Raw genomic sequence first — 15,903 nt, forward strand, 5'->3', positions numbered from 1 at the left:
TGAAATGTTGTTGTACAGCTCAACGAGTTGCTTTAAATCGCAGCATTGCACTATCCGACTTACATTCTCGGTGTTCTTGTGCTACTTACCTCATAAACGGCACCCAGCGGCATTACAAGGCATGCAACGAAGAGATCTGCAACGGCCAGCGATGCCACCAAGTAATTAGCAACATTCTGCAAATGTCGTTCCAGGATGATGGCGGCTATCACAAAAACATTGCCTTTAAACACAAAGAAGGGGAACCGCAACACATGAAAGTGTGTGCAACGTGAGAATGCGATTTTTATTTGTGTGTGTGTGTATTCAACATTGGGTGCAGTCGATGCATGTGTTGGGTGAGGGTGTAGTGGTTGTATCCGTGTATGGAAGTTGGGTTTGTTGTCAGTGTTTTTAATCGTTGTTCGGTTGGATAGGCGGAGGCGGTGATGATGAAAAGTTTGATGGTGATGATGATGATGATGGTAATGATGATGACGATGGTGACGATGACGACAATGATGAAGGTGGCGGCGTTTTTGTTGTTTGTGTTGCCATGATGATGACGACATCGGCAGCATCGTTCAGCAAGGACAAGAACGAGGCCAAAGATAATATTTGTGAATGCAAGGCAAGGAAAGGCAAGGCAATGTGTGAAAGTATCAGTCAGCAATGTCACAGAGAGCCGCAACCAGCATCAATGTTAGTTCCGTTTACATTTAATACCAATGTGCGAGTGTATATTCGAGTTTTTTTCGGATTTCGTTTTTTTGTAGGTTGTTGTTGCACGAGATACAACACACATTCACACATTTATCCATTGAAGTTATTTTTTTTTGTTGGAAATAAAGTCGTCATGGAATCAACAGATGTCACATTACAACAAAAGTAGCAACAACACAATTTTGTGTTTTTTTGTACATGCCCAAATGACACAGAGACACAAATTAAATCCATTCGAATGTTGCAATGTCAGTGACCGTAAAAGAGAAAGAAGAAGAAAAAAGAGAATTGTTTGACATTAGTAAAAATTGCATGTATTAAATTGTTACAAATGCTGAAATATTAAAATTTAATTGTGAAATCCTATTGTTTAAAAGGTTTTGTGAGGAACTAAATGATGTTGGAAATTGGATATATTTTTTAATCAAATTTACATATGTCATTTTTTCCTTTACACCTAAAAATGCCTAAAAAGTCCTTTATGCCTAAAAAAATCTTTTTTCTGGATTGTTTTTACATTGGGTTAAAATTTAATTTCTTTATCATGAAAACTTTTTGTTGAAGCGATCAATTACTTGAGGAGCGACCACCCCTTCAATAGTGATAAAAAAATTTTAATAGAGCTCCAGCGGAATTCGAGTTTATTTTACATCAAACTAAATCAATTGCCATACATCGGTAACTATTACTTTCTCCTTTATTCGTCGTAAACACCAAATCGGATGAAACATATATATGGGAGCTATAGTTGTATCTAAACTGTTTTTCACCAAATTTAAAGTACTTAAGTCTAGGCTAAATGTGATCGGATGTGGCGAAATCTATCCCATTTTGGAGAATATTACGGTTTTTGCTATGGAAGGATCATTGAACTTTTTTATGAATCTGAGGCAGGTTAAGCGCAAACAGTAATCGTGAAATTATAACCAACTTTTTATACCCTAAATTATAGTATGGAGGGTACATTAAGTTTGTCATCCGTTTGTAAATAGACTTTTTAGACCCCACAACGTATATGTATTCTTTATAAGCATAAAATATGGTATTTGAAATTCGTAATGGATACTCCAGCCTATGACAGAAACATGTCTGGTCCACGTTTTGGTATAGCCCCCATATAATGATACCTCCCTATATTCGGGTTTTGATAATATTAGGAACATTATTCACAGTAATTGTTTTAAACTTGATATTCGAAATTCCTAATGGATACTCCAGTCTATGACGGAAAATTGTCTGTGCAAGTTCACTTTTTGGTATAGACCCCATATAATGGTACCTCCACATATTTCGCATTAGAATATTGTAGTGGCTTATGACAAAAGTTGCCTATGCAAGTTGCCACGTCGACGTATACCCTAATGTAATGGCACCATTCGATATTTTTAAGATTTTAACGGAGTTTTTTATATTTTTGAAAATTGCCAAATACGTTCTAAATGATGGAGGGTATACAAAGTTCGATCCGGCCAAACTAAGTGCTTTTTTACTTGTTTTGTTTGGGATTTTTTTTAAGTTGATGTTTTACGCGAATAAGCCGACGACGACTCAAGCCTTAAAAGAGGACATTTGACGCTGCATTTATGAACTACCGCAGCATTTATGAACTACCGCAGCATTTGTGGAAAACGGTCATTAAAAATTAAAAATGAAGATCGCGTGGGTGCATTCAACGTGGCTGCCATTTGTACGATATTTTGTTCCATACATAACCTCATTCTATCTACTTTACGATATAATAACATTTATCGATTTTTTAATATCTGTGTTTTATTTATAATTTAAAATTGTGTTCTAGTTGAGACATCGTTTATTTGGGAGCTATACAGGTTGAGATAAAAAAAAACTGCAACAAAGTCAAACACAATAATTCTCACATTTTTTTTTTAATTTTATTGAATGAAAAATCGGAAATAGCATCAAATTTTAGAATAAGTTCAGAATTGTTCAAATTTGCCACCTTTGCCACGAATTATGGCCTTCAAACGGCCAATGAAACCGTCACACGCTGCCCGAATGTTGCTTTGCGGTATTTTGACATATTCCCGGCAATATTCGGCATTTATTCTGATGCCACGGTCGATCAATACGAGCGGAGAGCAACCATCGGCTAATATGGTGGCCCACACCATCACCACGGCGGGCACTTGAGTTCTGGTGGCCTTTCGGCCAAGCGAAGCAACTCTTTAGCTCTTTTGAGGCTATTTTTTTCTGTTGCGGTGTAATTTCTTGTACTTTTTGGAATTTCTATGGCATTTTTCAATATTTGCCAAATGGAATATTGCGATATGTTCAGCTCACGAGCCATTTTTCGGCCACAGCGACGCGGGCTTCGATCAAGTAGCGCTACGCGGGCTACTCTACCGGTATCACGGTAACGATCGATGGTACGAGACACAAAAGATTTATTCACATTTAAAAGCTGGAGTACCTGATTTTCCAGCCAAATATAACACACACTATCACGCTTTAATTCCGTCACGAATAACATTTTTTTTTAGAAAATTGTCAACAAAATGCTTTTGTTCGCTTGTAAATAATATAATAACACTGGAATAATTTTAACAGCTGTCGGACGAATGGCTTAGAAATGACAACAGGCTGAAATTGGTTGCAGCTTTTTCATCTCACCCTGCATGGGCAGATAAATGGAATATAATATTAATGTAGAGAATTTAGTGACATCTTATTTGCATTATATTTCAGCTAACAATGTCCAGAATTAGAATATTGCGAAAATCAGTCAATTTTGTGTCATAAATTGTGAAATCTTAAAAATCATAATTTAAAGTATGAATTTAATAGATTGTGTTAGGCAATATGTGACAAACGTGTGGTTTAAATGTTAAAAAAAAACCTTTACTTTTGTCATTTTTATTAATAGTCTTTTATAGCATTAGTTTCTTTGTTAGACTACCTCCGTTCGGGAAGGCTTAATCTATTAACAGAACTACCATCATTCCCAACCAGTTTACCATTTGCCCACTCACTGTTAAGTACTGGAGTGTTAAAATAACATTCATACCTTAAGAGTGCTCTGCAAATATTAATTCAATCAATTTCCCATGAGAACTTCAGTAAATGTCGGCAATAAAAATTAAAAAAAAAAGAATAACAAGAACAAACGGTCTTAATTAATTTGCGCTGCTAGAACCATTTCAATACTTCTCTTATTATATTAAGTTTTTTGTTTCATTTGCTTTTGTTTTTTTGTTTTCCATCTTTTCAAATAAAGTTTGCTCATTTCCACAATGCCCATTATCATTTAAGTCGAGTCGAGTCGAGAGCAATGTTGCAATTCGCAGCAACTTAATAGTTACTGAGTTTCCGGCGCTCGAGTATCAATGGCAGTAATGACAGAAGGCGAGTGGCGGCAGCACACCAGCTCGATTGTTTAAACTTTTCCAAATCATTACAATGTTTAATTGCACAAATTGACTCGGCACAAACTTGGCGAAAATTCATTTAAATCGATTCCCATGGGGGAAGCAAGACATTTGGCCTTCGCTTTATATATTGGCAGTTAAGAAAACAACACCAAAAGGAAAAGCGCCAAATGATGATGACGGCGATGGTGGAGACGATTACGATGATGAAAGCAAATAAATTAGAGAAAAATAATTCGTTGACGCATTGCTGCAACAAAATTTTTGTAATTATTTCTGTCTTTGACTTCTGCCAGTGCAGTAGAATAAACAATATGGGTATCGATGCGATCAGAGGTGATCTTAATGTGGCACTTCATGGGAATGGAAAGGAAACCAATCTCGGAGATGTGACTATATAAAAAAAATCGAATAACCAACAACATTTTTTTTATTTTGATACAAAGTTAGGAATTGTAAGGAAAAGTCAAATATCGGGCGGGGCCGACTATATGATACCGCACACCACTAGGTATATTTAGTACATTCTAAATCGATTTTTCCCAAATATGACGGATACATTTTTATCTTTTATACCAAATAACATTGCTATGACATCACTTCGAGAAGGATTATATTAAAAACGTGTGTGTCGAACCCGAGCCAAATGGAAACTTACGTCTCGAAATGTACTTTATTTGGTCTGATATTAGCCATTATTTGCATATTAAGCATGAAATCGGATTAAGTATATATGGAAGCTACATCGAAATCCGAGCCGATCTCAATAAAATTTGGTAAAAGTATTCCCGAGCTCTATAAGATATCTGGTAAAAAAACAGCATTGCTGTGGAGGGTATATGAGAGACTAAAATAACAAATCGGATGAAACATATATATGGGAGCTATAGCTATATCTCAACAGATTTTCACCAAATTTGATATACTTGCTTCTTGACATAATTCGGTCGGAAGTGCTAAAATTCAGATTATTTGGACTGGTATTGGCCATTTGGTGAACTATTAATCCGAAAACGGTCGAAGATATCTATACCTAAAGTTAACCCGATTCTCACCAATTTCTATAAAGTTCGTCCTAGGGCCAATCAAATATTTTTTGGAAAATTTCATCTCAATCGGATAATAAACGCGACCCGCAAAATACATGGACAGACGGATGGACTGACATGCATAAATTAACTCAGAAAGTGATTCTATGGAGATCCTCAAAACTAACTATGGGTTTATCTCGCCTCCATCTCCATGTTACAAACAAATACTCAAAGACAATACCCTTACCACTATATGGTGTAGAGTATAAATAATAAAATTCATATATATTAGAACACACTTGTGGGCTTAAAACCGTACTTTTTGTGGGTTTATGCAAAATTCTGCTAGTACCATATAACTATGCTACCTGATTTCCGGAATTTTTAAAATTTTAGCGACATTTTTCAGCTGCCTTTTTTACATTTTTTTTGCAAATGGTGGAGGGTATTAAAAGTTAGGCCAGGCCGAACTTACGTGTTTTTTTCTAGTTCATTTTCGAACATTTAAACATTTTTCTCGGCATTATTTTATATATGGACCATTCCAAACCCTAGTGCAAGTATTCTTTGAGTTTCCATATTTAATTGTTATTTGAGGTCTTATTATTAGAAACGCTACTAGCATAAATTATAGATACCCACGTTTTGGTACAGCCCTTATGCAGGGTGAGATGAAAGAACTGCAATTAACTTCAGACTGCTGTCATTTCTAAGCCACTCGTCCGACAGCTGTTAAAATTATTCCAGTGACAGCTTTTTATATGGTTTACAAGCGAAAAAAAAACATTTTGGTGAGAAATTTCCAGAAAAAAATTTATTCGTGATGGAATTCAAGTGTGATAGTGTGATTTCTTTATATTTGGTGGGAAACCCACAACTGGCTATCGTTAGAGCACTCCAGCATTTAAATGTGAATAAATCTTTTGTGTCTCGTACCATCGCTCGTTACCGTGATACTGGTAGCGTAGGCCGACGTCAAGGAAGTGGAAGGAAGAAAACAGCAACATCAGCAGAAATGGTTCGAAAAGTAAAGAAGCGACTTGATCGAAACCCGCCTCGCAGTGACCGAAAAATGGCTCATGAGCTGAACATATCGCAATATTTCATTCGGTAAATATTGAAAAATGATAACTTGAGGGTAAAGACATTAAAATTTCAAAAGGTGCAAGAACTTATACCGCAACGGAAAGAAAATAGACTCAAAATAGCTAAAGAGTTGCTTCGCTTGGCCGAAAGTGGTGAACCGCCGAATTTGGCAGTTTGTAAACCAACAAAATGATCGTATTTACTTGCCAAAGAGGTCAGCTGAAAATGTGCACCTTCGGTTGGCCACCAGAACTCAAGCGCCGGCCATGGTGATGGTGTTGGCCCCATAAAAGCCGATGGTCGCTCTCCTCTCATATTAATTGGCCGTGGCGTCAGAATAAATGTGTGGGCACTCAAACATTTTGGCCGCAGACCTTGGATATTCCAACAGGAATCAGCACCATCGCACTGAGCACGCGCCACCCAAGATTGTTTACAAAATGAGGTTCCTCGCTTCATTTCCAGCGTACAATGGCCACCAAAATCTCCGGATGCCTATCCGTTGGACTATTATGTCTGGAGTATTTAGGAAAGCAAGGTTGGCACTAAAAAATACCAAAATGTCGATCACCTCAAGCAAGCGCTTCGCCGGGAATGAGCCAAAATACCGCAGAGAAACATTCGGGTAGCGGGTGATGGTTTCATTGGCCGTTTGAAGGCCATAATTCGCGATGACCAATTAGAACAAAATAAGCTTATTCTAAAATTTGATGCTTTTTCCGACATTTTTGCATTCATTCAATAAAATAAAAAAAAAGAAAGAAAATGGGCTTTGACTTTGTTTTAGTTATTTGATATCACTCTGTATACAATATTACTATATTCAGTATTTTTTAAACAATTATAGTACACATTTCCAAAACTGCCCTTATACAAAGACATATAATATGATAAGATGGGACATTACATTGTCAGTTTTCTTCAATAGATGGCGTTGGCAGTCGAAAAATATGTTATGTCACGATATCGTGATATAGCATTATGTTATAATTTAACAGAGCTGACACTTTTAAAGGTTTGTTGTGGATTTTTATCGATCCAATGTACAAGGAAATGTTCGGGAATAGATTTTTGAGAGCATGTCTATCATACCTGATATTTTTTCGCGTATTTCCGCCATTTTTCGGCTATATCGGAACAATATATTTTTCTAAAATTTCCAATGCATTTCTGTTATGCTGCCTGCCATCTACTACCTAATAGAAAAATTAAAGCCCATATGCATTTTGTCCAGTCTTTATAGTTTTACGTCTTTGCTTTATATGTCCGGGCTCCACATTAACTCCGACCCTAATACCAAATATCAGATTTCAAGCACTTTCTGTTCACCCAATCCCAAACTGTATCAAATAAAGTGATATTTAATACTTGTCGTGCGCTTAAATTACACATTTCCAAAATCACCTTTCTATCGCAAATCTATCACTAAGAACGTTGCATATACTAAAATTTCAAAATCCCAACTTCTATAGGCACTATACGTACGCACTGTGGAAAATGTTTTCGCCCACAAATCATAAGATTTCGAGTTCAATTCAAACCCTTCAAAAACTTTAACCGACTGCAGTGCTTTTTAATAACTTTTAAATTGTTGTTTTAATTATATTTCAATAAAAATTCTACTTAACCAAATATTCCTCTATGTTAAGAATTTGTTTGAAGTATATCATAATGTTGTGTTGGACATAAAAATCACTGATATATAGCAAGATCCTCTAATTTTATACAATTGCAGTAAATGTATTAGATATCTTAAATTCGACCATCGCACAGTTAGGCCATCTCTGTCAATTCTTGTTTTACCATTACCTCCATTACCAAAAAAACCCAGCAGTGAAAAAGAAAGAAAAAAATCAATTTGAAAACATACACACGTCCGAATGATGGTTCAGGCATATTCCCCAATCTATCGTCACTTTCAATTTGTCAGTAAAGAGTGTAAAGAAGTGGTGGAAGACATCCGGCATGACTGAAGCGCCAGAGTCCTATTAACATTTAAGTTCCCTCTTTGCGGAATTAAGTTGTAAAACTTTGTTGCGTCTTTCTCAGCATTGCCTGCTTCGAGGTAGGTGGTAGTGATGGTGAATGGAGTCTTCGCCAATGTTTCACTTTTTCTGGAGGGGCGGAGGCAGGCAATATAAAAAGTGAATATTAAACTTTAATGCCAAGCCATTCCACGGTGAGCCATTCCGCACTTGTTGTGCATTCGAAATTGGTGTTGCTGTTATTGTTGGCCAGAGGGGAAATCAGAGAAATCTGGCCGTGCAGCAAAGCAACAATCCTACGAAATAAACTCAAAACTGAAAAAGTTTATCTGAAATGAAATAAATTTTGATTGACGCCGATATGAAGGCATTAAGATCGAACTGGTTTTGATAAGCGCCTACGCCGCGGCGTTGGCATTAAGCCACTAGCAACTGTTGCCGTCATTTCAATTCGTGGAATATTTAACATATTGGATGAAGGCAATGGAAGCAAAGGAAAATTAAATTCGTTTATTAAATGTTTTATTTCTGTGAAAAGAAAAATTAATCTTTTTTATGTCACGCAAGTTATTTTAACAGTAGTTAAATGAAAAACTTATTTTTAAAGCGAGGTCAATAAAACCAGCATAGGCGATGGTAAACATACTTTTCTTCGTTATTCATATAAAAATCTTGAAATTGCAGCTGTTACGGGTGTGCGTTTAGGTGTTTTTTTTTTTTTGGAAACTCGTACTGAATATAACTAAAAACAATGTTTTGCATTCTGTTCGTCTATGAAGCCAGGATCTTTAAATTCAGCATGGTGGTCACTACTAATACGAGAGAACAGATATGATGAAGCTTTTGCGATATTCGTACTAAAAAGTACTAAAAACTTGAAATCTTGAAATTCTGCATGTTGGATTCCATAGGTGCGAGGATCAGAAAGGGTATTGTTGTTTGCAATTCGTACTTAAAATATACTAAAAATACTAAATATTGTACTAGAGCTAGAACTCTACATTGTGAGACGAAAAAACTGCAACCAACTTCAGACTGCTGTCATTTCCAAGCCACCCGTACGACAGCTGTTAAAATTATTCCGCGTGATAGTGTGATTTCTTTATATTTGACTGGAAAACCACAAGTGACTATCGTTAGAGCTTAAATGTGAATAAATCTTTTGTGTCTCGTACCATCGCTCGTTACCGTGATACTGGTAGCGTAGCCCGACGTCAAGGAAGTGGACGGAAGAAAACTTCAGATAAAGAAAATCAGATAAAGACATTTATGGGTACTATATCCAAATCTGAACCGATCTCGATAAAATTTGGCAAAGATATTTCTGAGCTGCATTTGATATATTTCCCCAAATATCGTTGTTACAGAGTGCATATTACGGATGCGGAGGACAAAAATAACAAATCGGGTGAACAATATATATGGGAGCTATGGACATATCTGAACCGATTTCGATCAAATTTGGCATACTTATTTTCAGGCCTACTTTGAGTGTAAGTGCCAAATTTCATCCCATTCAACCGATCTCGATAAAAGTTAGCAAATGTATTTCTGAGCTGCATTTGATGCGGAGGACAAAAATAACATATACGATGAACAATATATATGGGAGCTATAGCTATATCTGAACCGATTTCGATCAAATTTGGCATACTTATTTTAGGCCTAATTTGGATATATGTGCAAAATTCCATACTATTCGGGCTGATATTACACGTTTGGTGCACAATAAATGGCAAATCGCACGAACATTTATACGGGAGCTACATCTAAATTTTGACCGATTATTTCCAATATCAATAGGGTTCGTCCATGGGCCAAACAAATGATATGTGCAAAATTTCATCTCAATCGGATAATAAATGCGACCTGCATTTTGTTCACAAAAATACATGGACAGAGGGACGGACGGACGGACCGACGGACTGACATGCATAAATCAACTCAGAAAATGATTCTATGGAGATCCTCAAAAGTAACTATGGGCCTATCTCGCTTCCTTCTCCATGTTACAAACAAATGCACAAAGACATAATACCCTGACCACCTTGTGGTGTAGGGTATAAATAGACTCAAAAGAGCTAAAGAGTTGCTTCGCTTGGCCGAAAGTGGTGGACTGCCGAATTTGGTTTTCTCCGATGAGAAACATTCGTTGTCAAGCAGTTTGTAAACAAACAAAATGATCGTGTTTACTTGCCACCAGAACTCAAGCGCCGGCCATGGCGATGGAGTTGGCCTCCATAACAGCCGATGGTCGCACTCCGCTCAAAGTAATCGACCGTATCATCAGAATAAATGCTGAATATTATCGCGAAGATATTCTGGTGGGTGTGTTAAAGCCTTGGGCACGCAAACATTTGGGCACAGTCCTAAGACATTCCAACTGGTTACAAAATGAGGTTCCCCGCCTCATTTCCAGCGCACAATGGCTACCAAAATCTCTGGATATCAATCCGTTGGACTACTGTGTCTGTAGTATTTTGGAAAGCAAGGTTGGCACTAAAAAATACCAATGTGTCGATCACCTCAAGCAAGCGCTTCGCCGGGAATGGGCCAAAATATTGAAAACAATATTTTTTTTACCAGAGGTCATGTATAGGTTAAAAATGCCTGATACCTAAATTTTATAAAAAACACAACAATAATGGGATTGAGTCTAACAAAATACTACAGTATCCCGAACAAATAAGCCAACACTGTTCTGAAAATAGATTATGATAAATATAAGGTTTTATCTAATTTCGAAGTTAAACCCCTCTAAAGCCGTGATATGCATTCAGTTAACTTATATTTGTTACTGACCGAACTGCTGAATAGCGTAAGTGTGCCTAAGTTCGGCATATCCCAGTAGTCGGAACTTTTAATTTTTAAGCTCAAATCAATGAAAAAAATGTAAAAAGAAATTTTTGTTTGCTTCGAATATAATATCAGCTATCTTCCATATGAATGACCACTTAAATATCCAACACTAGAGGTCATAGTAAATGGAAAGATTCGCATTATGCCAAAGAATTCAATATGAATATTGAAGAGCGTTACTCGCTAAGAAAAAATGATTTATTCTAATAAAAATTACATTTTTGTCTATGAAATTCCTTATCAAGTGGTGCCGACTACTGGCGCAAAAGCATTATTTTAATAAAACTCCAAATTTATGAAATTTAATAAAAAGTTATAAAAACTTTATTTATTATTACAAAATCTATACAAAATGCCGAATCTGAATTAATTAACTGTGTAACAATTGAAAAGTTCCGCTCGGAATAGTAAACGATTGAAACCGCGAAAATCCTAAAAGTGCCGACTACTGCTACACTTACCCTATGCAAAATGGTGTTAGGTATTATATAATCAAACCCGCCCTGTGTTTGCCCTCGTTTCTTTGTTACTGTCATACAATGAGCCAATGTGACTTTGAAGAATATTATCACAACAATGAGCCTTGCAACACACTTATAGCTACACCAAATGGTTTAAATCACGCAATCGGAATAACTCCATATCAAGTCTTCAAACTTGTCCCGTTTATGAAGACTAAATTAAGTGGTGTGGAAAATTCCGTTACAGGCCATCACACAATTAGTCATTTTTTGGATAAATAGGTAACTATCAGATTTCCGGTAATACAATTTTAATAATGTACAAAGCTGCAAAGCGCCATTAATATGTTTATCAAATATGGAGACATAAAATAGAACAGCCACCGCAAGAATATTAAGTGGCTTCATTTGGGGTTGAAATGCCACCAGTAAGGCGGATTCTTGATAACATGTTTGGAAATTAGTTGAAGCACATTGAAATAATACTCACGTCTATGTTTTTCACAGACACGTTCGTTGAACATTTGTTCTTTTGAAAAAAGGGTTCTTTGAAAATTCCAAGACACCTTTTTTAATTCTTCGTTGGTTCCATTTAAATTGTGAAAAGGTTAATTTTTTTTTTGAACACACAATTTTTGTAATATATGTAATTATAGGACTTATGTTGGGGATTAGGTTGTGTGTGTAATTTGAGGCGCTCTCCTTAAAGATACTTTACAATGTGCGGCAATTTGTTATAACTAGGCCCATGTATCCTCCCATCCACCCCCCCTTATGCACGCCTAACGGCAACACATTTCTTACAACTCTAATGAAAAGTAATCTTGCAACAAAAGTCAGAGCCTAAGAGCACACAGTGTAAACATGTAGAAGGTAATCCAGCTTTAATCACCAACTCAAACAAGAAGGTCCGAAAACGTCCGTCGACCATCCAACCACCACAACCACACGAACAACGAATCAGTAGCAGAAACAGAAACAGAATCAGAGACAGCAAGGGAGACCTGATAATGGCAACAAATAAGAAAAATTGCTAAATGTACTTAGCCCAGCAAATGGGGACGGACGCCAAAGAGAATTATCCGAAATGCCATTGAAGGATGGCTGCTAAGCTGGACAAGTTGCAGGCAGGCAGGCAGGCTGGCAGACTGGAATTTGATGTGTTGATATCGAATGCCTTGGAAATCGGCTGCAGACAAGAAACATCATTTGGATGAAATGAATGAACTTGGATTGAAGGCAATGGCAGAACTACAAAACAGCCAACACTCACTGGAATTATTGTTGTTGCTGTTTGTTGTCGGTACTGTCTTCTTCATCAGTATTTTTTTCTTTGGACCAAGAATAATGAACCTATTTATACTCCCTTTTGTTGTAGTAGCCATCACTTTGCTCTCCAGCTTCAATGTATTCCTTGTGTGTTTTTGTTTCATCCTGAATTATTTATTATTCCATTTTGCGTTGTACTTTTATTACAACAATCTCAACCATATAGGCAGGACATTTACTCTCCATTTGATGTTGTATGCGTGTATGGGTGCGTGTGTTTGTGAGACAATTTATGCATGCAAGTCATCCTACATAAAATGTTTCTTAAATAGGATTCTGGCTTTCACATTTCACATGCTGAAGAAGAAGTTGCACAACATACGCACATCACACATGTTTGACTGTATGTATATGTGTCCATATGAATGACCACTTAAATATCCAACACTAGAGGTCATAGTAAATGGAAAGATTCGCATTATGCCAAAGAATTCAATATGAATATTGAAGAGCGTTACTCGGTTTTAAGTCGATTAAAGTACGTATGGCAAGGGGAAAATGTCAAGATGTTGGGATAAAAAAAAAGAGAACAACAATAGAATGTACTCGAAATATTTAAACATTCAGGGGTTCCGACTATGATATATGAATTTTTTGGGGTTGTTAAAATAGACGATCCACCAATTAAATCACTGCACGTTCGTGGAAGGTCGCACGTTGTATTTTATATTTAGCTGAGCTACCCCTGATAAATATACGTTTTCATTGGGAAATTATGTGAAGTATATCATATCAACTATGATCGGGTTTGAAAGCGTATTGCAGCGGTGTAAATTTAAGATCGGAAGAAATTGGTTTATAGCAGCTTTATTTTAATCTGAATCGATATCTACTGTATTTTAAGGATGTATAATAATACTGCATGTGACTTCTTGTAGCCTTTTTTTAGCCTACGCCACATAGTGGTAAGGGTATTATGTCTTTGTGCATTTGATTGTAACACGGAGAAGGGAGCGGGACAGACCCATAAATAATTTCGAGGATCTTCATACATAGAATCACTTTCTGAGTCGATTTATGCATGCCAGTCCATCTGTCCATATGTCTGTCCGTGTATTCTTGTGAACGAAATCAAGGTCGATTGAGTTGAAATTTTCCAAACAATTTTTGCTTGGCTCAAGAGCGAAATTGGTGATAATTGGATCGGATTGGATATAGTTCCCATATATATCCTTAACCGATTTCGGGTTAATTGTGCACCAAATGGCTAATTTCAGCCCGACCGAATTCAGTCTAGAAGCATGTACATTGTATTCGGAGAAAATCAGTTGAGATATAGCTATAGCTCTCTTATATAGGTTTAATCGGATTTGGTGTTTAAGTCTCCCACATTCGACAGCAATGATATTAAGTACCAGTTATCATATACATGCATCAAATATTGCCAAGATCGGTTCAGATTTGCATATAGCTCCCATATATATCTTCAACCGATTTCAGAATTTTTGTATATCCGACCGAATTCAGTCTAGAAGCAAGTATATCAAATTTGGAGAAAATCCATATGAATATATTTCATTCGATTTGGGGTTTTAAGTCCCTCACATGCGTAATATGCACTCCAGAAGAATGGTATTTGGTTCCGAACATCAGATACTGCTCGTAAATACCTCTGTCAAATTTTGTCGAGATCGGTTCAGATTTGGACAAAGCTCCCATAAATATCTTCAACCAATTTCGCATTAATGCATTAAATGGCCAAATGACCTGAATTTTGATACATCCCACCGAATTCAGTCTAGAAGAAGGTACATCCCATTTGCAGAAAATCAGATATAGTTATAGCTCCTATATACATATGTTTCATCCGGTTTGGTGTTAAAATTCCGCACATGCGTAATAAAATAATGTTTGATACTAGACATCAGATACAGTTCAAAAATACCTCTGCCAACCTTTATCGAGATTGGTTCAGATTTTTATATATCTTCAACCGATTTAAGGTTGTTGTTCAGCATATATATAATATCAGCCCAAATTGAATAGATTTTTTCATATTCAACTGAATTTTTCCATTTGGTGAAAATCGTGCCGGAATATTTATTGCTCCAACAAATATTTTTTTTAATATATTTTATATTTTAATATATGGTTTCCAAATTGTAACTACTTTACAGTCGTGATACGCATTCAAATAAGGTTCATAGTTGGCATGATCTGCTTCACATGAATTCCAAATATAAACTTTTTTTGTTACTCGACTTTTGACCTTTCCTTTGTCATTCCGTTTGTAACTCTTCGAAATACTCATGTCCAATAAGGTATATATATTGTTGATCAGTGTAAAATTAAAATACAAGGCTAAAATTATGCACACCTATGAATATTGCCAGCAGGTTAAGTTCGTAAATGGGCCATGTTGGTATACGCTTTTGTATTGCGCCTATATAATGGTACCTTCCTTATGATGATTTATGCGACATTTTTTAACCGATTTTTGTTCCAAATTTGGTATTTAAAGTTTTTGGGATACTGCAAGCTATGACGCAAAATTGTGTCTTGGTATAGCCCTCACATAACAATACCTACCCATATTCTGTATTTTTATTATTTTGTTATTATTCGCCGGAATTGTTTCAAAATTTTCAAATTTCATATTTGGAGCTCGTAGTGGGTACTACAAGGTCCACGTCTTCGTATAGCCCCCATATAACAGGTTTCATTTCACCTGTATTTTTCAACCGATTTTTTTTGGAAATTTTTCCTGTTTCTCCAAAATTTTGTAGGGTATTAAAATTTCTGCCTGGCCGGACTTAGCTACTTTTTTACTTGGTTAATTTTAGAACCGCATTTGTCAACACAAAACAGAGAACGTTGATTTTTTTAATATAGAGAAATTAAAAGTGCAAAAATTAAATTTTATGGTTAACCATCGGTATTTCTTGTGTTTTCACATTAGTAGAGCTCTATTTCCTTCAGATTTCTTCACAGTATACTTTTTAAAGAGTTAAAGTTCTATTTCCTTAGGAATCAAATTCTGTAGATTTTTTTCCTAAATACTGAGAATCTCCCAAATCGGGGTTAGGGTTCTATAGGAGCTATATCAAAAACCAGTTCAATGTAG

At 36.2% G+C, this 15,903-nt stretch overlaps 1 protein-coding gene across 1 annotated transcript in view; it reads right to left on the reverse strand.

Moving 5' to 3' along the window:
* The window catches only part of LOC101892092 (5-hydroxytryptamine receptor 2A-like), a 343,177-nt gene that overhangs the window by 290,121 nt on the left and 37,153 nt on the right, over positions 1 to 15,903 (reverse strand). The window contains exon 4 of the mRNA XM_059125946.1: positions 90 to 223. Within this exon, the coding sequence (XP_058981929.1) occupies positions 90 to 223 (134 nt within the window). The remainder of the gene's footprint in view (positions 1 to 89; positions 224 to 15,903) is intronic.

The sequence above is a fragment of the Musca domestica genome, unplaced genomic scaffold, assembly GCF_030504385.1.
Source record: "Musca domestica strain aabys unplaced genomic scaffold, Musca_domestica.polishedcontigs.V.1.1 10, whole genome shotgun sequence".
NCBI lineage: Eukaryota > Metazoa > Arthropoda > Insecta > Diptera > Muscidae > Musca > Musca domestica.